The 23,791-nt window shown below is 37.6% G+C and overlaps 2 protein-coding genes across 7 annotated transcripts in view; one reads left to right on the top strand and one right to left on the bottom strand.

The window, feature by feature from the left end:
- Positions 1-20,539, top strand: part of LOC139759533 (hypoxia-inducible factor 1-alpha inhibitor-like) — a 36,106-nt gene extending 15,567 nt beyond the window's left edge. The window contains exon 7 of one of the 2 annotated variants that reach the window (XM_071681756.1): positions 19,239-20,539. The gene's annotated coding sequence lies outside the window, so the exon portion shown is untranslated. Of the gene's footprint in view, positions 1-2,288; positions 3,050-19,238 lie in introns of those variants that run through there. The other variant, XM_071681755.1, reaches the window with a different exon arrangement.
- Positions 2,705-23,791, bottom strand: part of LanA (laminin subunit alpha) — a 119,522-nt gene continuing 98,435 nt past the window's right edge. For 2 of the 5 annotated variants that reach the window (XM_071681747.1, XM_071681749.1), the window contains 9 exons: positions 22,535-22,776; positions 20,589-20,861; positions 16,728-16,832; positions 13,304-13,333; positions 10,435-10,601; positions 9,341-9,523; positions 8,960-9,179; positions 4,303-4,530; positions 2,705-3,344 (listed from right to left, as the gene is read on the bottom strand). In XM_071681747.1, coding sequence (XP_071537848.1) covers positions 3,079-3,344; positions 4,303-4,530; positions 8,960-9,179; positions 9,341-9,523; positions 10,435-10,601; positions 13,304-13,333; positions 16,728-16,832; positions 20,589-20,861; positions 22,535-22,776 — 1,714 coding nt within the window. In that variant the 3' untranslated portion in view covers positions 2,705-3,078. The remainder of the gene's footprint in view (positions 3,345-4,302; positions 4,531-8,959; positions 9,180-9,340; positions 9,524-10,434; positions 10,602-13,303; positions 13,334-16,727; positions 16,833-20,588; positions 20,862-22,534; positions 22,777-23,791) is intronic. The other 3 variants (XM_071681748.1, XM_071681750.1, XM_071681751.1) reach the window with 3 other exon arrangements.

Below are 23,791 nucleotides of genomic sequence, written 5' to 3'. Positions count from 1 at the left end.
TAATCAGTACATGCATATTTCACATTCAGGAGCTTGTTTATTTCTTAGATGAAAATGCACTTTTTGTTTTTTCTTTTTTTTGACCAGTAGTGAGGGTTGGTTTCTTAGAATTACTTCATGTTAAGTAAATTGAAAATTTATATTTTCCTCTTGTACTTCTTCAGATAGTAGGCTATGGTTTTGGCATATTATATATGACAGCACAAGACTGGGTACATGAAAATTAGGCCACTGTTCATTCATGCTTGATGCTACCATGCCAGATTGGAAAAGGCTTCTTCTAGCATGTGTAAATATCTGTGATAATTAGAAGTTTATGATACTGTTTTTTAATGTATTTATTTGTAAATAATTGCTTTATTTTATTATATACGCCAAATAGGAAGTCTTATACCAAGATCACTATTGTGAAGTGAGTTTGTTGATCACCTTTATACATTTTACTGTAACTTTTTTAGAGTATAGGGTGTTTGTTTTCATGTGGTATGGCCAGATGATATTTGGGAAAGGTTGGTTTACATTTCAAACCATGAACTACACCTATAGACTCAGAATTGGATTTTTCTTGAATCTTTAAAGCTCCTCAGTACACAAAAACAACATAATGTCCTCAAAAATCCTTGTTCACTTCCTCATCAATTTTCAAAGGCAATAGCACACTTACATATTACTTTGTCAGCTCTCCTTTGGCCTTGATTACCATCTGTTGGTTCTTGAAATATTACAGGTTCATGTTTTGATTTCGTAGGGCTTGATCTGAATGAGGCAAAGCCTTGTTGAGGTGTTGCAGGAAGCAGCTGCCTAATCATTCAATCTGAGCACCCAATGCTCGTAGAAATATTGTGTACCTACATTTCCTTACTTGAGAGAATTCATGCTTTCTCTTCCTTAGAAAGGTATGAATCAACCACCTTGAAGTACAGGTTGAAGAAATACAGTACCCAGAAGTGAAATTCCCCAAATAAAATGGCAGCCTGGAAGAGTAAAAAAAGAACATCATTCCTCAAGATAACTTGAGGCAGGTTGCTGATTTTTACAGTGTTAGAAACACTAGTCTCAGTGACCGGATGCACATTGATTTCCCCCCAAGAGCATCATATGCTTGTACCGACAATAAACCTTAGGCATGTATTACCTTTGAAAGTATATGGGGGTGGACAAGGCTTCCTGCGGATACTGTATTTCCATCACCTGTATTGCAGTGTTAGTTTTTGAACAACAATTATATTGGTCATTCTTGTGTGAGTGATAGTAACTTTTTGGTTTATCATAGGATAGCAGTACTTCCCCACTTACTCAAGCTTGCATTTTAATTGAATTTTAATCTTTCTTGTGTGCTTATACCTCTTTCCAGTCTACAAACATAAATCTGTCTTGTGGAAATTAAAATAACAAAGCAGTAGCACTAACCAAACTTTAGTTCCAATAGCTTCACACTCAAGTATGGGTATTTACATGTGTGTGTATATATATATATATATATATATATTATCCCTGGGGATAGGGGATTAAGAATACTTCCCACGTATTCCCTGCGTGTCGTAGAAGGCGACTAAAAGGGGAGGGAGTGGGGGGCTGGAAATCCTCCCCTCTCGTTTTTTTTTTTTCTTTTTTTTAATTTTCCAAAAGAAGGAACAGAGGGGGCCAGGTGAGGATATTCCAAAAAAGGCCCAGTCCTCTGTTCTTAACGCTACCTCGCTATCGCGGGAAATAGCGAATAGTATGAAAAAAAAAAATATATATATATAAAGAAAGAAAAATATATATATATGTATGTAAATGTTGAAATGTATATTTATGTTTATGTGCATGTATGGGCATTTATGTATATGCATGTGTATGTGGGTGGGTTGGGCCATTCCTTGTCTGTTTCCTTGTGCTACCTCGCTAATGTGGGAGATGGTAGTTAAGTACAATAAACAAAAAAGCAATGGTTATAAACGTATTAGAATGGTGATTGAGAGGTTGAAGGCATGTACAGAGCACCACACTGGGGAGGAACAATTTTGTTTCTGGAGTGGTAGAGGATGTGTGAAGCATGTGTTTGCTTTAAAGAATATGTGAGAAAAATGCTTTGTGAAACAGATGGTCTTGTATGTGGCAATTATGGAAGTGAAGAAAGCATTTGATAGAGATGCTTTGTAGAGGCCTTAGGAGTATAAGGTGTGGGAGGAAGAATTTTTGAATATCGTTTTAACCATATTTCATTGACTTCACTTAAACCGTATAGAAAATTACCCGTAGTTTACTGCTAATGCCTTGTTTTTCATTATGTTAATATATTACAGAAGACAAAGAAAGTATCCTATGTACAAGTGGTCATCAGATATGTATTCAAGTCATGGAGTGCACACAAACTACCTGCTATCATCTCTTAGTCACATCTTTCCTGATAAAACTCTGGAAAAAAGGGTCCCGTTAATAGCAAGTGAGAATCAGGAAATTAAACAAACACATGAAGAGATGAGGTGCTCAAGATGGTTGGTAACAGTGTTTAATGCATTACCTTATACTGCTGTTAAACGAAGTGACTTGAGTTGACTAGTTTTGGAGCTATTAACCATCTGAAACTTGCTAAAACAAAAACAGGACATGCTAAAACAAAAATAGGATATTCATTAATGGTGGCATATGTTCTTATACCTATGGGCAAACCATATGAAGGTATTAAATATCTTTCCATGATATTCTCAAGGAGCCAGAATTATTTCAGAATTTTGCACAATTTTATTTAAATTAAACATGATTTACCAAACAATAAATGCCAAAGAGAAAGATTACAGTGTTAATGTTAAATTTTGTTCAACACCATATGAAGTCTATAACACTTTTATCCAAACTAGAAAATTAGTTACCAAAGCCCATTTCCCTTTTCTAGATATGCAGTAAAGTGGATAAATGGGCATTAATTATTAATTCATTACTGAAATTTTTTTTGTAGTTCTTTTAGGTATTGAGTTCATCATTACCTATATTCATTGTTAATCTTCTTTATGTAATATGTTGAATGATGTTAATGATATTCAAATAAGAAAATAGTAACATTTTGAATGATGTGATATCACTGATTTTCAACTCTTAAATGGTAGGGCATGATCCAGCATTCACATTGCCAGTAAAGGTGCTGTATGCCAAAGGTATTGGATCCTTTTTAACAGTAACATTTCTTATACAACCAACGTATTTCTCACTGGTAGCTCCACCACGGCGCTTTGTCACATTTGGCTGTGACCCCAGGAACAGTGGGTTCTTTGTGTCTGTTGAGGTGGCCCCCATTCTGCCAGAGACAGGATTAGTAGAAGTTCCATCCACTACAAGAATGGCTATGTTCTTGTTTTTGATGACTGGAAACAAAGTGGGATATATGTCAAAATAACTTAAGCAATGTTATTTAACCAAATTTAGTTAAATCAAGAAAAAATATTGGATAGAAAGGATGAAAATATTGTAAATATCACAGCTGATATTGTATCATACAAACAGTAAACCACTTAATTTATCCCACTATGGAAACAATGTTAGATTAAATACCAGCTGGTAGTACACTAAATATTCTCACAGTGCCACACTATCCATCAAAAAGTATTGTTATCCCCATTGTTCCAATTCACTTTACTCCTTGCACACACCTCATCCTCCTGCATGTTCAGGCCCCAATCACTCAAAATCTCTTTTGCTCCATCCTTCCACCTCTAATTTGGTCGCCCACTTCTTGTTTCCTCCACCTCTAACACATATATCCTCTTTGTCAACCTTTCCTCACTAATTCTCTCCATTTGTCCAAACCATTTCAACATACCCTCTCCTCTCTCAACCACATTCTTTTCATTACCATCTCCTCATATATACACATATGTACATACACATAATTACACGTACATATACATACATATCAATATCTACACGCACATACAGACATACAATGTACACATGTACATATTCATTCTTACACACCTTCATCCATTCCCGGTGCCATCTTGCCCCACAGGAAACAGCAAAGCCACCCATGTGTCAGCAAGTTAGTGCCAGGAAACAGACAAAAAATGGCCAGATCCACTCACATTCACTCTCTAGCTGTTGTGTGTAATGCACCAAAACCACAGCTCATACAATGGTATTTCTGAACATTACTTCCCTGAATGTGGCAGGACTTGTTTTAATCACTTTACTGGGTCATGAAAAAGGTATAAAATTGATTATCAGACATGATTTTGGGGAAGAACCACCATGTGCATCCCTACTCTGAATGTAGAAAAGACACTTACAACACAGAACAGAAATATATTAACATGTAATACCTACCCTGGATCGAATGCCAGTTGCCATCACACAGCATCCAGGGGGAAGATGGGGTATATCTGGCTATAATGGGACCCTTGCCATTGTCAACAGTCAGTTCAACACTGCCATCTTTCAGCTGCAGTAACACAAAATCACGTCGTCCATGAACAGATGCAATCACACCACTATTTTTTCGAGGCTTTATGTCCATTGTCATCTCGAACACTCGACCCACATTAAATTTTTTGACTGAAAAAATGGCAAGTATTTAATATTAAAAACCTACAATGTCACACTTCTTTAATGGTCCGAGGCATGGTACTTTAACTAGGATTTGTATTAATTACATTGCATTTACACAAAATAAATTGTAGTGTAGAATCACCTAGTTTGTCAGTATTCATATGTTAAGAGCTAAATGGGAAGGCACTTAATTGGTTGAAAATAGGCTTAGAATTTGTAGGAAAACTACCTGAGCATTGTCAGATAAGTAGTTAAGTTTAATAACTAATGCTACGAGACCTAAATGTCATCCATGATTTGGGGAAAAAACAATACATTTTTTTCCATGTTTCCTATTTTAAGATTAAAGAAATACAAGCAAAAACAAAGGATGTGTACAAAAACATAAGCTAATATACCTTGAATTACCATGGTACAGTTCTGAAGCAAACAAACAGGTCACCTGGAGGGGTGGTTGAGGATGTATTGATTTGAAATTTTCATTGCCATTATAAAAAGAAAGAAATACATGTAAAGTACAGGATATGTATAAATTAGTGAGCAAACATTCATGTGTGGCTGTGGTAAAGCACTGATCTCCTGTTCAGATGATGGATGTGTATCATTCAACTTCTGTTTTTCCTTTATGAATTGAAAGAAATACTTGCAGAAGCAAAGTACATGCAAAAACCAGCAAAATAATTTACTTCTTATGGCTGTGGTATGGTGCTAAATTTTACACATATCCCCAGAGAGGTCGTAGAAGAGGCTGTGCATCAGCTACTGTCTCTGTCTGAGGCACTGTTGAGTTACCATCCATGCTGCCTCCACCATGGGACATGATGAGTGCAACATTTAGTAGCCATACAAATTAAAATAATGTTAGCAGGCATTTCAAATTATACCTACAAACAATAGCGACCACATGATGGCTCCCAGTGCTGGATGTGGTAGTCATCATATGACAACTCCCAGAGTTTAAAGGTTAAAACAGTTATTAAAAGAGGACTATCCCTCACTTTCACAACAGCCTGACACTTGCTGGCATGTCATCTTCAAATATTTGATAATCAATTACACATGTTAAGGGTGAGGCACTAAAGGATAAGAAATGACATTGGAGTTCACTACTTATGGAGACTATTGCTGTGGCTACCCCCTTAAGGGAATTCCTGAAGGAAACAGGAGTAAGAGATATTATGTGGAGGAGGGTGGATGTGTTGGAAATGAAATTTTTTAAGGACAACATATAGTGTGAGGTGGTTTGATCGAGTAAGTAATGAAAGGGTAAGAGGGATGTGTGGTAATAACAAGAGTGTGGTTGAGAGCACAAAAGAGGGTGTGTTTAAATGGTTTGGACACATGGAGAGAATGAGGGAGGAAAGATTGACAAATAGGATATATGTGTCAGAGGTGGAGGGAAGAAGAAGTGGGAGACCTAATTGGAGGTGGAAGGATAGAGTGAAAAAGATTTTGAACAATCAGGGCCTGAATAAAGAGAAGGGTGAAAGGAGTGCAAGGAATAAAGTGAATTGGAACAATGTGGGACACCAGGGTCGACATACTGTCACTGGATTGAGCCAGGGCATGTGAAGCTTCTGGGATAAACTATGGAAAGGTCTGTGGGGCCAGGATGTGGAAAGGGAGCTGTGGTTTTGGTGCATTACATATGACAGCTAGAGACTGGGTGTTAACAGATGTGGCGTTTCTGTCTTTTCCTGAGACTACCTCGCTGGAGTGGGGGGGAGGGGATGCTGTTTCCTGTGTAGTGGGATGGTGATGGGAATGGATGATGGCAGCAAGTGTGATTATGTATATGTGTATATATGTATATGTCTGTGTATGTATATGTATGTATACATTGAAATGTATAGTTATGTATAAGTATGTGTATAGGACATATAGGGCCATTCTTCATCTCTTTCCTTGTGCTAACTTATTGATGCAGGAATGGATGAAGGCAACACGTAAGAATATGTCTATGTTATTATTATTATTATTATACTTTGTCGCTGTCTCCCACGTTAGCAAGGATGCGCAAGGATACAGACGAAAGAATGGCCCAATCCACCCACATACACATGCATATACATACATGTCCACACACACACACATATACATACCTATACATTTCAACGTATACATATATATACACATACATAGACATAATTCATACTTGCTGCCTTTATTAATTCCCGTCGCCACCCCGCCACACATGCAATGACACTCCACTCCCCCCACACGCCCATGAGGTAGCGCTAGGAAAAGACAACAAAGGCCACACTCGTTCACACTCAGTCTCTAGCTGTCATGTATAATGCACCAAAACCACAGCTCCCTTTCCACATCCAGGCCCCACAAAACTTTCCATGTTTTACCCCAGACGCTTCACATCCCCAGGTTCAATCCAGTAACAGCACGTCAACCCCGGTATACCACATCGTTCCAATTCACTCTATTCCTGGCAAGCCTTTCACCCTCCTGCATGTTCAGGCCCCGATCACTCAAAATCTATTTCACTCCATCTTTCCACCTCCAATTTGGTCTCCCACTTCTCCTCGTTCCCTCCACCTCTGACACATATATCCTCTTGGTCAATCTTTCCTCACTCATTCTCTCCATGTGACCAAACCATTTCAAAACACCCTCTTCTGCTCTCTCAACCACACTCTTTTTACTACCACACATCTCTCTTACCCTTTCATTACTTACTCGATCAAACCACCTCTCACCACATACTGTCCTCAAACATCTCATTTCCAACACATCCACCCTCCTCAGAACAACCCTATCTATAGCCCACGCCTCACAACCATATAACACTGTTGGAACCAATATTCCTTCAGACATACCCACTTTTGCTTTCCGAGATAATGTTCTCGCCTTCCACGCATTCTTCAGTACTCCCAGAACCTTTGCCCCCTCCCCCACCCTGTGACTCATTTCCGCTTTCATGGTTCCATCCGCTGCCAAATCCACTCCCAGATATCTAAAACACTTCACTTCCTCCAGTTTTTCTCCATTCAAATTTACCTCCCAATTGACTTGTCCCTCAACCCTACTGTACCTAATAACCTTGCTCTTATTCACATTTACTCTCAGCTTTCTTCATTCACACACTTTACCAAACTCAGTCACCAGCTTCTGCAGTTTCCCACCCAAATCAGGGTATTGACTGAGAGGTTGAAGGCATGTACAGAGCATCAGATTGGGGAAGAGCAGTGTGGTTTCAGAAGTGGTAAAGGATGTGTGGATCAGGTGTTTGCTTTGAAGAATGTATGAGAAATACTTAGAAAAACAAATGGATTTGTATCCAGCATTTATGGATCTGGAGAAGGCATATGATAAAGTGGATAGAGATGCTCTGTTGAAGGTATTAAGAGTATATGGTGTGGGAGGCAAGTTGCTAGAAGCAGTGAAAAGTTTTTACCGCAGATGTAAGGCATGTGTAAGAGTAGGAAGAGAGGAAAATGACTGGTTCCCAGTGAATGTCGGTTTGTGGCAGGGGTGCGTGATGTCTCCATGGTTATTTATTTTGTTTATGGATGGGGTTGTTAGGGAGGTGAATGCAAGAGTTTTGGAGAGAGGGGCAAGTATGCAGTCTGTTGTGGATGAGAGAGCTTGGGAAATTAGTCAGTTTTTGTTTGCTGATGATACCTGTATATGTGTATATATGTATATGTCTGTGTATGTATACACTGAAATGTATATGTGCGTGTATGGGCGTTTATGCGTATATATGTGTTTATGACAGGTTGGGCCATTCTTCATCTGTTTTCTTGTGCTACCCTGCTGATGTGGGAAACAGCAATTAAGTATAATAAAAAAAAGGACAGCTAACTATGCTAGCTGTAACATCATGCTAATATTCTTGAAAATGAATTTTTGTTGCCCTTAATCTAATTCAAATTCTGTATTCATAGTTCTACAATGAAAATGTACTGAAAACAATTGGCCTTATTGGTAGCATTCAGGTTTTCTGTATATACAGCCTCTTATCACTTTACATCCAAAGTGCTTAACAGAACATAAATATGTTCTTACTATGCACAAGAGGCTCATCTGTTTGCCTTTATCTTTTTCCTTATATCCAACCATATAAACACTCCATCCATTCTTTATATTCACAAAAAATTTCTATTTCTATAATTCAATCCAACATCACTGAACTCTTACTTCTTAATCCTCCTTCAAACCAAGTGGTTTTGTGTTTTCTGTTGTTATGTGCAGCATGGTTTTACATGGCTAAAACCTTTGACAAGTCATTACTGAATAATCTAGCTGTCACTCTTTTTCATCTTCTGAACTTCCTCTTTGACTGTTGATTCAAAGTCAACAGGAACTGCTCCTCCCAAGCTATTTTATCAACATCTGTTTCATTTATAGTTGTAAAATAAAAACAATCCCATACGTTTACACATTTCAAACATCTGAAGAAAGTAATGTCTCAACTTACGTAAAATGACATGAGCACGTATGCCATCCCCAAAGAATACACCAGGTTCCACTTTTGAGGAGCAACGGATGAGATTAAAGGCTTCATGTGCTCCACCAATCCGTTGGTTATTCAAGCGTAAATTTCTTAGGCATCCACTGAAGGAGAGTTCAGTGCCTTCAGTATTTGTGTGTACCAGGTTTACAACTTCAGAAGAAACACCACCATAGTAGTAAGGTGGCTAGAGGAAAAAAAAAAAAGTTGCATTTGTAAAAATATAGTGCTTGTTAAAATACATGAGGTGATAAAATTGGAATCAGAATTAATGTAGTACATAAAACAAAAATATATTGCAGTAATAGCATCATAATTAAACAAATAAAATATCAAGCTTCCTCATACCCGTAAATCAATGTATTTGGAATTCCCTCTGCCTGTGCCATTTGCAACTTGGAAACCATCAATGAAAAGCATTCCATGCTCCTCTTGGCGTTCTACCACTACGCTGTGCCACAATCCATCATTGAAAGACTGTTCGGACCGCATCATTGTAGCTCCAGTCCCAGTGTTAAAGCCGAAGACAATCTAAAACATAAATATAGTATCAATTTCCATGTGAGAAAACTAATATGCTAGTTATTTTAGATATTTTGTTGACTACACCATTTCCAGCTATCCAGTTAGCTAAAAGTTAGTTACACACTTTCCCCTTTACCTATAGTATACTGCATATCCTTAAACTTATCCTTGCAGACAATTCACATGTACACCACCCTTACTATGTCTTAACATTTCCCCTCTAATACATTAACTGTCACTCACCTGGTTCTAAAGCAATCTTTACTTTTACACTCATCCTTCTCAAAAGTCAAATCACATGTGTATACAATATTCTTATCACTTTCAACCTCTTTTAATTTAGTTCCTCTGCATGGCTCTCTCCTTTTTTCATAATGACTCAAACTGCTCCCATGGTCACCAGATGATCTTGTTAAGGAGGTCTCCCATCATCAAATGACAATTTTTCTTTCCCTACTTAGTTAATTATCCACTCTGACATCATACCAATAGTGGCATATGAATGTCTTTTCTGTCACTGGAAAGGTGCAAGAAGAAATTCTGCTTTCTTCATTGCCTGTACAACCATTATAATTGGTACACAGCCACTAACCTGCAGGTCATGCATACAAGGTGATCCCAAGGAAAATACAGTGATTGGTGAATGACCTTAGTGATGTGGAGAAGTACTTATGATAAGTGAGGAAAGTGAAGAAGAATATGAGAAATACATAAAAATTAATGACTTGTAGAGTGATTTTAGTAGGATTCATAAGGGAGGCCAGCACAAGAGGCCATCTCCCACCACCATAGGGCTTGACCTTTTTTTTGGCAAAACTAAACTTTAATCCATTAAGCTCCACTGTATAAAGGAAAATCAAGAAATGTTATTGCAGACAGTACCAAAGTGATGGTTTTATAAATTCAAGTGCAATTACCTTCCCATCCTTAAGATAAAAGGTGATATAGTCACGATGGGTCTCACTAGAACCATAGAATATAATGCCCTCATCGGCAATTGTTTTAAAGCCAAAGGAGAATTTGAAGTCTGCACGGGGGTTGTCTGGCAAATTCCCAAACTCAATACGGCTGTTGCGTTTGCTACCTGCAAAATTTAATGAGATGTCAAGAACAATAAAAACAATATCTATCACATTTATCAATAACTCATTTCCATTTACATGGGATGAATCAAGTACATACAGGAATGCACCATCTGTGGGAATTATATACATATTTTTACCAAATTTATATGAATAATTTAAGGATATACTCATCCAAATCTTAAAAGATTCTATTCATGAATGAAACTTGTCATCATCAGACAGTCATCAACTTGAGTAGGATGAAAAACTGGACATAATATGCATCTTGCAATTTCTACCGCTAAATCTTGTACATTTAAATATGAACTGAACCCAAACAATGTAAATGCCTGTTTTTAGATGCCATGCACATAGATGTATGAATTTTCAAACATCTACTTCAATCTGGTATTATGAGAAAAAACTTATGCAACTTCACTAACTGCATGCCTCCAAGTAATCAGAATTGCAAGTATTTTTAAAGCCACTTGTAATGATTACTTCATGTTCAGTAGTCAACCCTGGGGAAAAGGGGAAAAAAGAATATTGCAACTAAGAGTGGCAGAAGTAGACTTAAATTCTTTTGCTCATGTATTATCACTTTCTAAATGTAGGAATAGAAGGATCCATGCACATGTTTTTCTTAAACAGTTCAGTTTCTAGTCCTAACTTGCTAAGGATGAATAAGGCATTCTTTGAATTCAAGAGGAAGGTGCAAGCCCTGAAAAAGAGGGCAAATAAGAATTGGGGTGAGTGTGTATCAGCAAATTTAAGGGAGAATAAGATTTTTTGAAAGGAGGTTGATAGTAGAATAAGATGTTTGGAAGGATGTTCATAGTGAGAAAATTAAGATAACAAAAGGGGACATCAGTAAAGAGGGGTAAATGGGGAAATGGAAACAGTAAGGGATAAGGTGAAAAGATGATGTGAGTATTTTGAAGGATTCCTGTACTGTTTGATAATAAGAGTGGCAGATGTAGGGTGTTTGGGTTTAGGATGTATTAAATTGAGTCATGGCAAATGGTTCGGAGAAGGGATGAGAAGTGATGAAAGACTTGCATGAGATGAAATGCAGAAAGGCAGCTGGAGTGGACAGTATTACAGCTGAATTTCTTAAAAAAGGGTGATGAATGTGTTGCTAAGAGGTTGGTTAGGATTTTCAATGTATGTGTAGATAATGGTGAGGTGCCTGAGAATTGATGAAATGCACTTTATAAATGAAAGGGGTACAAAGGTGAGTGTTCAAATTTCAGAAGTTGTTGAATGTAGCTTGTAAGTTCTATGGAAGAGTGGTGATTAAGGGTTATAGCCTGCACAGAACATCAGACTGGGGAGGAACAATGCGGTTTCAAGAGTGCTAGAGATTGTTTGGATTAAATAATTGCTTTAAAGAATGTGTGTGGGAAATACCTTGAGAAACAGAAGAATCTTCATGTGGTATTTGTGGATTTGGAGAAAACATGTGACAGGGTTGACAGAGGTGCTTTGTAGAAGGTGTTATATGGTGTAGGAGGAAAGCTACTAAAAGCAATGACAAATTTTTATCGAGTAAATGTATGCATGCAAGTAGGTAGATAGAAAGGTGAATGGCTCCAGGTGACTTTCCCTTGTCTATTTTTCCCCTTCATTAACCTCTCCAAATTTCAATTAAGAACCAATTGTGATATGGACTTTTGTCCATGATTGGAGCCTGAAACAAACAAACAAACAGAAAAGTAGTCTGATGGGTTTGAAGGGGGCCAGGGAAGTATGCTAGTTATTGTTTGCTGATGAAACAGCACTGATGGCGAGTTAATGCCAGGAAACTGACAAAGAACCATCCACCCACATACACATATACACACATACACATACATATTCATTCCTATGAGTCCACGGGGAAAATGAAACACGAAGAGTTCCCAAGTGCACTTTCATGTAATAATCACATCATCAGGGGAGACACAAGAGAGGAATATAACAGTCAGTTGATATACATCGAAGAGACGAAGCTAGGACGCCATTTGGTTTACCAATTACATATTGCAATACTTCACAGTAGTGCACATGATCTACCATTTTCCGATAACCAAGAGGAAAATGAAACAATAAGTTTCCAAGTGCTCTTTCATGTAATGATCACACTGTCAGGGGAGATACAAGAATGAGAGAGAAGACGTAGAACAGTCAGTTGATATCCAAGGAAGAGGCGAACCTAAGATGCCATTGGTAAACAAGTGTTCCTGGTTAGTGTTGTTCACGTGTAGAGTTAAGAAGAAATGGGGAAAATGAGAGCTCTATCATCATAAATCCTCATTCCCAGCTGTTTCATTCATGCCTTCAAAAGCATAACTCTGCATTTCAGTTGGTGCTTTGATTACCTTATCCTTAAATAAAGCTGGAATATTATAAACAAGCATAACAACACTTCCTTTAGTCCTGGTTAATAAGAAGTTTATATGGGTAAAGATAAAAGAGGTTATGTGGAAAGATTTCCAAAAACCAGTGATTTCTTAAAAGTTAGTATAACATTATATCAAAAATTCAACAAATATAAATTTTTCAGTGTCATGTGACTTGTATAAAACATGCATCAAATAAAATATTAAAAGTATCACATGCAAATTATGAACAAATTCATTTTAAAACAATTAAGTAAGCAAATTCATCTGTAAATAATTTAGAACAGTTTGTCCAAGAAAAAAATCCATTTCCAAGCAATGCTACCAAAACACCCACTCACCAAAATTATAGCCGCTATGATGATCTTCATCTAAGAATGAAAAATGGGTTTAATCTTTATCAAATTTACTGTGCAAATGCAAATGCAATCATATATACATATAATTTTCTCATACATATTTGCTATTTCCCACATTAGTGAGGTAGACTCAAGAACAGATGACTGAGCCTTAAAAGGAAAAATCCTTACTTTGACCCCTTCTCTGTTCCTTCTTTTGGAAAGTAAAACAGGAGGTGAGGATTTCTAGCCCCCTGCTATCAGAACTATTAGTCTCCTTCCAGAACATGTAGGGGGGTGGTGGGTGTGTATGAAAAAATATATATCTGGGAGTCGGCTTGGCAGCAAATGGAACCATGGAAGCAGAAGTGAGTCACAGAGTAGGGGAGGGAGTGAAGGTTCTGGGAGCAATAAAAAAAATGTGTGAAAAGAGAGAATGTTATCTTAATGAGCAAAAATCTGTATGTTTGAAGGAATAGTAGTTCCAAAAATATTAAGTAGTTTTTAGGCATGGGCTGTATATAGGATTGTGCAGAGGAGGGTGGATATGTCGAAAATTAAATGTCTGAGGATAATATGTGGTTTGATCGAGTAAGTAATGAAAAGGTAGGAGAGATGTGTGGAAATAAAAAAGAGTATGGTTGAGAGAGAAGAGAGTTTGTTGAAATGGTCTGGATATATGAAAAGAATGAGCAAGGAAAGGTTAGCAAAGAGGATATATGCATCAAGAGTGGAGGAAACAAAGAGCAATGGGAGACCAAAACACAGATGGGAAGATAGAGTGAAAACATTTCGAGTGATTGGGGCCTGCACTGTATTTTTTTTTTCATACTATTCGCCATTTCCCGCATTAGCGAGGTAGCATTAAGAACAGAGAACTGGGCCTTAGAGGGAATATCCTCACCTGACCCCCTTCTCTGTTCCTTCTTTTGGAAAATAAAAAAAAAAACAAGAGAGGGGAGGATATATATATATATATATATATATATATATATATATATATATATATATATATATGGAAACATGGAAGCGGAAGTGGATCATAGGGTGGGGGAGGGGGCGAAAATTCTGGGAGCCTTGAAGAATGTGTGGAAGTCGAGAACATTATCTCGGAAAGCAAAAATGGGTATGTTTGAAGGAATAGTGGTTCCAACAATGTTGTATGGCTGCGAGGCATGGACTATGGTTAGAGTTGTGCGCAGGAGGATGGATGTGCTGGAAATGAGATGTTTGAGGACAATGTGTGGTGTGAGGTGGTTTGATCGAGTAAGTAACGTAAGGGTAAGAGAGATGTGTGGAAATAAAAAGAGCGTGGTTGAGAGAGCAGAAGAGGGTGTTTTGAAATGGTTTGGTCACATGGAGAGAATGAGTGAGGAAAGATTGACCAAGAGGATATATGTGTCGGAGGTGGAGGGAACGAGGAGAAGAGGGAGACCAAATTGGAGGTGGAAAGATGAAGTGAAAAAGATTTTGTGTGATCGGGGCCTGAACATGCAGGAGGGTGAAAGGAGGGCAAGGAATAGAGTAAATTGGAGCGATGTGGTATACCGGGGTTGACGTGCTGTCAGTGGATTGAATCAAGAGTGAGTGCTCAAATTACAGAGGTATAAGTTTGTTGAGTATTCCTGGTAAATTATATGGGAGGGTATTGATTGAGAGGGTGAAGGCATGTACAGAGCATCAGATTGGGGAAGAGCAGTGTGGTTTCAGAAGTGGTAGAGGATGTGTGGATCAGGTGTTTGCTTTGAAGAATGTATGTGAGAAATACTTAGAAAAGCAAATGGATTTGTATGTAGCATTTATGGATCTGGAGAAGGCATATGATAGAGTTGATAGAGATGCTCTGTGGAAGGTATTAAGAATATATGGTGTGGGAGGCAAGTTGTTAGAAGCAGTGAAAAGTTTTTATCGAGGATGTAAGGCATGTGTACGTGTAGGAAGAGAGGAAAGTGATTGGTTCTCAGTGAATGTGGGTTTGCGGCAGGGGTGTGTGATGTCTCCATGGTTGTTTAATTTGTTTATGGATGGGGTTGTTAGGGAGGTAAATGCAAGAGTCTTGGAAAGAGGGGCAAGTATGAAGTCTGTTGGGGATGAGAGAGCTTGGGAAGTGAGTCAGTTGTTGTTCGCTGATGATACAGCGCTGGTGGCGGATTCATGTGAGAAACTGCAGAAGCTGGTGACGGAGTTTGGTAAAGTGTGTGGAAGAAGAAAGTTAAGAGTAAATGTGAATAAGAGCAAGGTTATTAGGTACAGTAGGGTTGAGGGTCAAGTCAATTGGGAGGTGAGTTTGAATGGTGAAAAACTGGAGGAAGTGAAGTGTTTTAGATATCTGGGAGTGGATCTGTCAGCGGATGGAACCATGGAAGCGGAAGTGGATCATAGGGTGGGGGAGGGGGCGAAAATTTTGGGAGCCTTGAAAAATGTGTGGAAGTCGAGAACATTATCCCGGAAAGCAAAAATGGGTATGTTTGAAGGAATAGTAGTTGCGAGTATGGTTGCGAGGCGTGGGCTATGGATAGAGTTGTGCGCAGGAGGATGGATGTGCTGGAAATGAGATGTTTGAGGACAATGTGTGGTGTGAGGTGGTTTGATCGAGTAAGTAACGTAAGGGTAAGAGAGATGTGTGGAAATAAAAAGAGCGTGGTTGAGAGAGCAGAAGAGGGTGTTTTGAAATGGTTTGGGCACATGGAGAGAATGAGTGAGGAAAGATTGACCAAGAGGATATATGTGTCGGAGGTGGAGGGAACGAGGAGAAGAGGGAGACCAAATTGGAGGTGGAAAGATGGAGTGAAAAGGATTTTGTGTGATCGGGGCCTGAACATGCAGGAGGGTGAAAGGAGGGCAAGGAATAGAGTGAATTGGAGCGATGTGGTATACAGGGGTTGACGTGCTGTCAGTGGATTGAATCAAGGCATGTGAAGCGTCCGGGGTAAACCATGGAAAGCTGTGTAGGTATGTATATTTCCGTGTGTGGACGTGTGTATGTACATGTGTATGGGGGGGGTTGGGCCATTTCTTTCGTCTGTTTCCTTGCGCTACCTCGCAAACGCGGGAGACAGCGACAAAGTATAAAAAAAATATAAATTCCATTTCCAATTTTTCTTAGGGTGATGTGGCACACACGTCCTCTCAAATCATTTATACATATCCTTAATCAATGCCCAGTGTGTACACAGGTGTAGTGGATTGTCTCAATAAGTGACCTTAGACATTATGAAAGACATACTGATGCTAAAAAAATCTTTCTTATTCCTGTTGCCTACCGAGTAAAATTAAAAGGATACGTAATCACAAAAATATAAAAGATTTTACAAATGTACGTCTTCTATACACAAACAAGAATTAATGTAATATGTGTATCTCAAAAGTAAAAATAATCGTACAGCTTCCTTAAAACGAGCAAGTCACACTTCACTGTGGTACTCACCAAATCGGAAACCTTCCTCTGGTCCAATATCCTCTTTTGCTGGTACGACAGGCAAGGCACAGCGATCAGAAGGAACAGCCTGTGTCACCTCTGGATGAATTTCCTCTGTTAAAAAATTCTGAAGTGAGCATCATCAGTACTTTTTAATGTTTACATTAGCCATATCAATAATTTCACAACTATCTCCAATGACATATCTTTATGAATAAAATTAACAGATATCTGAATATATGTACATAGTTATCAAAAAAGAATAATTTTAATTGTAGTGTTCATGAAGCACATTTTGAGCACAATCTAGCCCAACCAGACATGTCAGTTTTGATTACTAACAATTTATTCTACATTTTGACATTAGGGTTACCACTCCTATTTTCCATCTACTTTCATTTCATTTAACATACCAACTCTTTTCCTGTCCCCTCATCCTTGAAGTACTCATTCTACTTCCTGCACTGAACATAATTCCTTTCTCAATTTGGACCAAGCAGTATCTCAGAATAGGAAAGTAGGAACCTGGTTAAGTTCAACTTTTCTAAAATACAATTTCTTCCCATATCTCTTCCTAAGTGTCATTAATATCACTTATGTTCAATTTCCAAACAACAGAAGTCCACCCTGAAAGAACATGATCATGGAAAGCATACCCATATTCTCCACTATATCCTAATAAACACATTATCAACATCATAGAGGTTGCTTCCTAAAAGCTATGGGTGTTATTTTTCTTGTGAGTAGCTATATCATATCTAAAGGGGTTTTATTCACCCTGGTATAGATTACAGCTCACAAATCTAATGTAGTTAGTGGTCCAGCTCTCTATAAACAAGGGGGAATTCAAAAACCTTTCATCTCATTTGACTGGCCAATCAAGGACTAGCCATTATGATACTTCTTTTCCTAAGACAGGTAAGCTGTGGAATTCTCTTCCTCTATATATCTTTCTTTTGTGAAAGCATGTGACAGGAAATGGTGTCAAAAGCTTTACTGATATCTACCATCACTATTACAGTGTGTAAGAGGGGGTTGTGGTTAGCTGAAGACAACTAGGATGTGTGAGGTAAATTGCTTGTGTCCTGTGTAGTACTTGGGGTTAAAGTCGAGTTATGTGGATGAGAAAATATTTTGCTTGATTTCCCTGGAGATCAGTTTCTCGAGAACTTTGAATTTTGACAACAGTATTGATACACTGAAATAAGTGAAGGGTTAGAAAAGTGGTTCGGAGGGTTTCAAGATGAGTACTACATTGGCATGTCTTCAGATGTTTGAGATATTGTTGTGTAACTAGTGAGCAGTTTTCTGGGATAGAGTCTGTGGTGCTTTTTTCATGACTATTGTGTTTAGGGATGTGGCTGGTTTGTTATTCATTTTTGAGTAACATTTCATGAGTATGTTTGTGTGTCCTTTGTTAGACAATATGCTGTTGTCGGGTTAGCAGTGCTTCATGTGTAGGGGTCAGAGTGGTATGGAATGTGTGGATTTTTTTTCATGTTTCTCAGAGTTGGTTGCTGTTGGTTTTGTGGTTTATGGTGTTAAGAAAGGTGCACCAGTTTGCTGTTTCTTTCTACAGCGGTTACATACTGCTTCATAGCCTTTAGTGCCTCACTCTTAACAGGCCACTGCCAGAAGACAACTTCAGCACAGCTTTTTCCAGAGGCACCTTCCTAATGTTCTTACTGATTACTTCTACCTAGTGTGTCTAATTCATGTTCCTGCCTAATGCTCCCACCTAATATTCCTATGTACTACTTCTACCTAATGTTTCTATCTAGTAATACTATCTTATGTTCCTATCTACTGCTTCTATCAACTGCTACTTCCATATTACCAAAAGGGAGGGTAAGTGCATAGCACTCACCGCAGGAAACTCTAGATTTACAAAATATGAGTTGAGTGAATTAAGTGTTGTCAAGTGTTATGTGTGACAAGAGAGACTGTACTTTTATGGACAGAATGCTAGGAGTCATGTGTGGATGAAGCAGAGAAAAGACAGCAACCTGGGTCATATCTACACATATTTATGCACCCCGACTAAGCTTTCAAGCAGCACTCTCAAAATGCCATGACTGGGACATACAATTACCCGTGCAGTCTTGAATATAAATAAATAAATGTAAACCTTCTTTGGCATCAGGACTGAAATGTCTCTATGAAATGTAGAAATGAAACAATTTAGATTAGTTACAACAACTGGTTGCTCTCTTCCCAGCTAAATGGAGGACCTTAAAAGTGTATATGATGAGGTAAGAAATATAACTTATCAACTATTAGTACAAGCCTTTTTCAGATGAAAATATTTCAAATCTGCATATACCAAATTTCATTGTGTGTCTTGTAAACATGAGGTTTAACTCCAGTTTCCTCAACTCAATGAAGAAATGAAATAGCACATTTCAAGACCCTTTCAACCCATAATGCCAGTCATATAACAAATAATCCAGTATTAACATTTATTCTACGTAAGAATGTGGTACGCTATAGTTATCATCTGCTGTATACACTTTTCTCCAGGAGTTCCTACAGTTTCAAGGCTGTTCTGTATATGAAGCAGGAAAAAGATGGAGTCCTCTAGAGCAAGAAGTTCTCTGACAAGATTGTCCTCCATAAGTACAACCTCGCAGATGATGACTTCTCACTCATGGAGTAACCACAGGTATGCACAGTCTAGAAACAGCAGTGGTAGGTCAAACAAGAACACAACACTACATAAACCCATACCTCCTAACTGCTTGAACAACCTCCACCTCACAAGAACATCATCAGATAAATCATAATGCTTAACAATATGATTCAATTATCAATGGGAAAAGGGGTATTCATGAAAAAAGTTGTGAACCTCTGTCATCAACTCTAACCTGCCTATGTAAAATAACGGGTAAGTAAAAAATTATGAACACTGCAAAGTGGCTTGAAATAAAGTATCACATCTCTGAAGCACTTAAATGGTAAATTGAACTCAGGGAAAAAGAATTACACAGAAAACTAGAATGTAATCTCTTTTCATGTGCACATGATCAAAAGCAGCACATGTACGGTATTAAGCATTGTTATCAATTCAAGACTGTGAATAATATCAATCAAGGAATAATGAGAACAATGTACTTCAAAGCAAATGCTATTATACCTATATCATCACTAACATGGATACCTGTTATAAGAATAAAAAAAACAAAAAATGTTGTTGACTTACTTTCCAGCACGTATGAAATTATGAGCCTAAGTGGATGTATCAGTCCACATTATGCAATACTAGATTGAGACGAGTGAGCACCTGGGACAGCTGAAGGAATAGGGAGGGTGGGATTTCATGCACATACAGCATACCAGCCACCAGACTAGACATTTTCAAATCACTTTTCTATTGTCATGCAGGTGCACACACTGGGATCGTTCTCAAATACTATGGAAACTGATTGGTTAACAAGACAGTGAAAATGGTATTCTTGTACAAACATCTTTTTCTTTTGCATCCAGTAGTGGAATAATTCAAATAATTCAAATCTTTTAGTGCACACACTTGTCCTGACTTATGTTAATGCTTCTCCATCATGTTGGATAGTTAAGTACAGGGCTATCAAAATAGTATGGTATATAAGATCCAACCAATCCTACTTGAACCTAATACTATTTATAAAAGTTCAAAATATTATGGTATATAAGATCCAACCAATCCTACTTGAGCCTGGTACTATTTATAAAAGTTATCTAATAATAACATAAAAACAGTAATTCTTGATTACAAATAAAATATTTTTTTGCTTTCTATTTGAACAATAATAATACTGCAATTCTAAACACACAGTGGAATTTATATATATAGTATCTTAACACTAGAACCAATTTTATTGGAATACCAACTACCTGTTGTAGAAGAAGTAGTGGTGGTGGTAGTGGAGGTTGTGGTAGATGTACTAGTAGTACTAGTACTAGTTGAGGTAGAAGTTGTTGAGGATGAGGGGAGGGTGGACATATCCTCTGTGGCGAAGGATGTTGAAATCTCAGTAGTTGTAATGGAAACAGGGGGAGGGAGAGGGGATGAAATATCTATTTCCACCAGATTTGGGAATTTGGGTTGTTGAACGATGATGGAAACATCTTCGTAGTCACTAACGTTGGTTCTCATCACTTCTTGGCCTGGAGTTCCAAGGTCACCATTCACAGAAACAAGCAGCAAACAAAGGCAGTAATTAGCAACACTGCAATGCATATGCCCAAGAACAACTGCCAGTGGGTGGACAAGTTTAATTAGTAGGAGTCAGTCAACATGTACTCCACACAGCTAGTACACCACACGTGACATTGTAAAACTAAGCAAAGTCAAATTATATGAAAAACGTTAAAAGCAATACCTGCATCTAGCACTAAATTTATGCCTGTATTTATGCTTAAGAACAAAATCAGCATGCAATGAAAAATAAAAATAAGAAACAGGCAGAGCAAAAGTCAAAGCAAATATTGAAACTATTCTAATCAAGCATAAGGGGATGGCTTGAATAATCGGTATCCTTATTCCATGATCAAATATGATATAAGAATGAAAGCCTATGACAAAGCATGTGGAGATAGTCACTTTACATCTCTTGCTTAATTTGGATAACTTTTTACATCCAACATTAGCCTCCTTATCTACATAACTTGGACAAATATCTTTGTGATATCTTCTACAACTGTTTCAATGACTTTCTTTCAAGATATTCCACCAAACCTTATTACTATCTATTTAAGAGGTAGCATGACTACACAGTTCATTTCTGTCTCCCTAAAAAGTAATGGAATCATGAGCTGGAGCCATTATGTTTGGCACTCATCTCATACAAAACATTAGGTTACCCCCTGAGAGAACCTAAGCTTAGGACACCTAAGTGAAAAAGTTCATGTGATGAATCTGTCTATGCAAGTAAGGACAGTTTTGCCCTACAAGAAAGTATATATCCTTTACAAAACCTCTTACATTTTTTGGAAGCCAACCCCGTAACAAGATGTATTAGTTTATTACAGGTCCTTTGATGCATCAGAGTGACAAGCCCTCTATAGACATTGCAAATAGAGCCCTCCTGACAATGCCTGTCAAAAGAATAAATCCACATCCTATTTGCTGAGAGTGTTACAATACTGGAAATCATCAATGAAATGAATATTCTTATCTTTCAATTTCTCAGTGACCACCTGAGTTACTATTCAAAAGAATCTACTCTCCTTAGCATTTTAGCAATTTATAAAATTACTAGTAAAATGTTTTTCTACTTATCTGATATCATCCCTGGGGATATAGTAGAAAGAATACCTCTCATTTATCTCCTGCATGTCACAGAAGGTGACTAAGAAGGGAATGAGCAGGGGCATTAGTAATCCTCCTCTCCTGTATCATCACTTACTAAAAGTAGGAAAGGAAAAAGGACCCACAAGACAGTCTTCCCTTAAGGTGTCAGTTTTTTGTTTCTGGCATAACCTCACTTAGGAGGAAAAAGGCAACAAGTTATTTAATAAAAAAAAATCAAATACACAATATGTAAAGCATGATATATGGCAAGGCTTGTACAAAATTATTCAAAGGAAGCATTAATATATGCAAAGTCAGAAGAGTAACTGTTCATTATAATGATAAATACCTTTAATTTTGTAATCTCTATCACTCCTAACTTCCTATTCATCGAATTCTATGTGAAATATTAGTCACATAGTTGGAAAGCCATCCCCCTTCATGATATGGAGTATGTGTTTAGACTGGTTTCATATCATCATAAGCATTTAATCAACAGAATGAATAAAAACAACTTAAAAAGCATGCAAATCTCTTATTTCCATACCAACTGAAGGTTTCTCAAAAATGGACGAACTCTTCTGTAACAGACACTTCTGTAGAAGAGCATTTGGTTGATCTTGACTCTGAGCAAAGTTAACAATTTTACTGTTAAGTGTTGCATCTCCAATACAACCAAAGAAGTTTGTGTCAGTAGCTGAGGCTGCAGCAGCAATGTTGTAGACTTCAGGAACCCCACCGAAAAATACTGGTCCATCGAATGGTACAGCTTGTTCTGCTACTTTCACTCTGATGGATAAACATACATGTTGCTGGTATTTCAGATGGACATCATGTTATTATTACATATGGAAATATTAAAAGATGAGATGAGAGGCTGGTCAAGAACAATTAAGCCAATCAGTGCTGATGTGCTGCATACATATCATGCCCTTAGCAATTCAAAGTGAATGTGCCATTTATAGTCTGGGGCATTCTGGAATCCTGAATGCAGTATGTAGGAAGGAATGAGTCAATAACTAATCTCTAGTGACTCAAACAATTTTTTCATATCTTTTGCCAATATTTTACCACTTGTTTGGTCAGTTTCCAACAAAATGCCACGATAAATGGTACATCAGGTGTGAGCTGTCTGGACAGCTCAGGAAATTCTTGAGCTAGTGTATTATATGTTTATGAATAATTAACCAAATGTCTAAAAAAATTAGAAGATAACTGCAAAGTGAACAGTGTATACATTATGAAGTAAAAAGGGATACACTGTATGGTCAGCAGTCACGGCCTGAACATCCATTTATGTGGGAAACTCACCACACATGTAATGAAAGTTTTACCAAACTGTTTTACATTTCATTTTCTTCAGAAAAATTACTTTTGAATGGCAAAGCAAAGACATTAATATAATGTTTTGATCTATTGAAATGTGCTGCACTGACAGTATGCTTGATATCTACAAGCAGCACCAGTCAATGGACTAACACTTGTTTTGCTCTTGAGAAGCTCAAAAATTAATGACTTAACAGTTTTACATTTGAAAATATAGCAAATTTCATTTGATGTGCTCCCAATTCTGTCCTTCATAATAGATTAAATAATCATGCTGGTACTCAAAGGATTGAAAATACAGATATGTGAGACCAAGATGTCACTCATATGATCTATGCCTTATTCTGAACGAACAGCTCAACACAACTGATCCATGTTCAATTTAGTAAGATGTTAACTTCATCTTTACTCTCAACAACAACAACACTGACAAAACATACAGACACCAAAGTGACCTGAGAAGCATTAAACAACCATT

This window comes from Panulirus ornatus, chromosome 33 (assembly GCF_036320965.1).
Source record: "Panulirus ornatus isolate Po-2019 chromosome 33, ASM3632096v1, whole genome shotgun sequence".
NCBI lineage: Eukaryota > Metazoa > Arthropoda > Malacostraca > Decapoda > Palinuridae > Panulirus > Panulirus ornatus.
The sequence above is the reverse complement of the archived record's forward strand: the minus strand, read 5'-3'. Positions and strand labels throughout refer to the sequence as shown.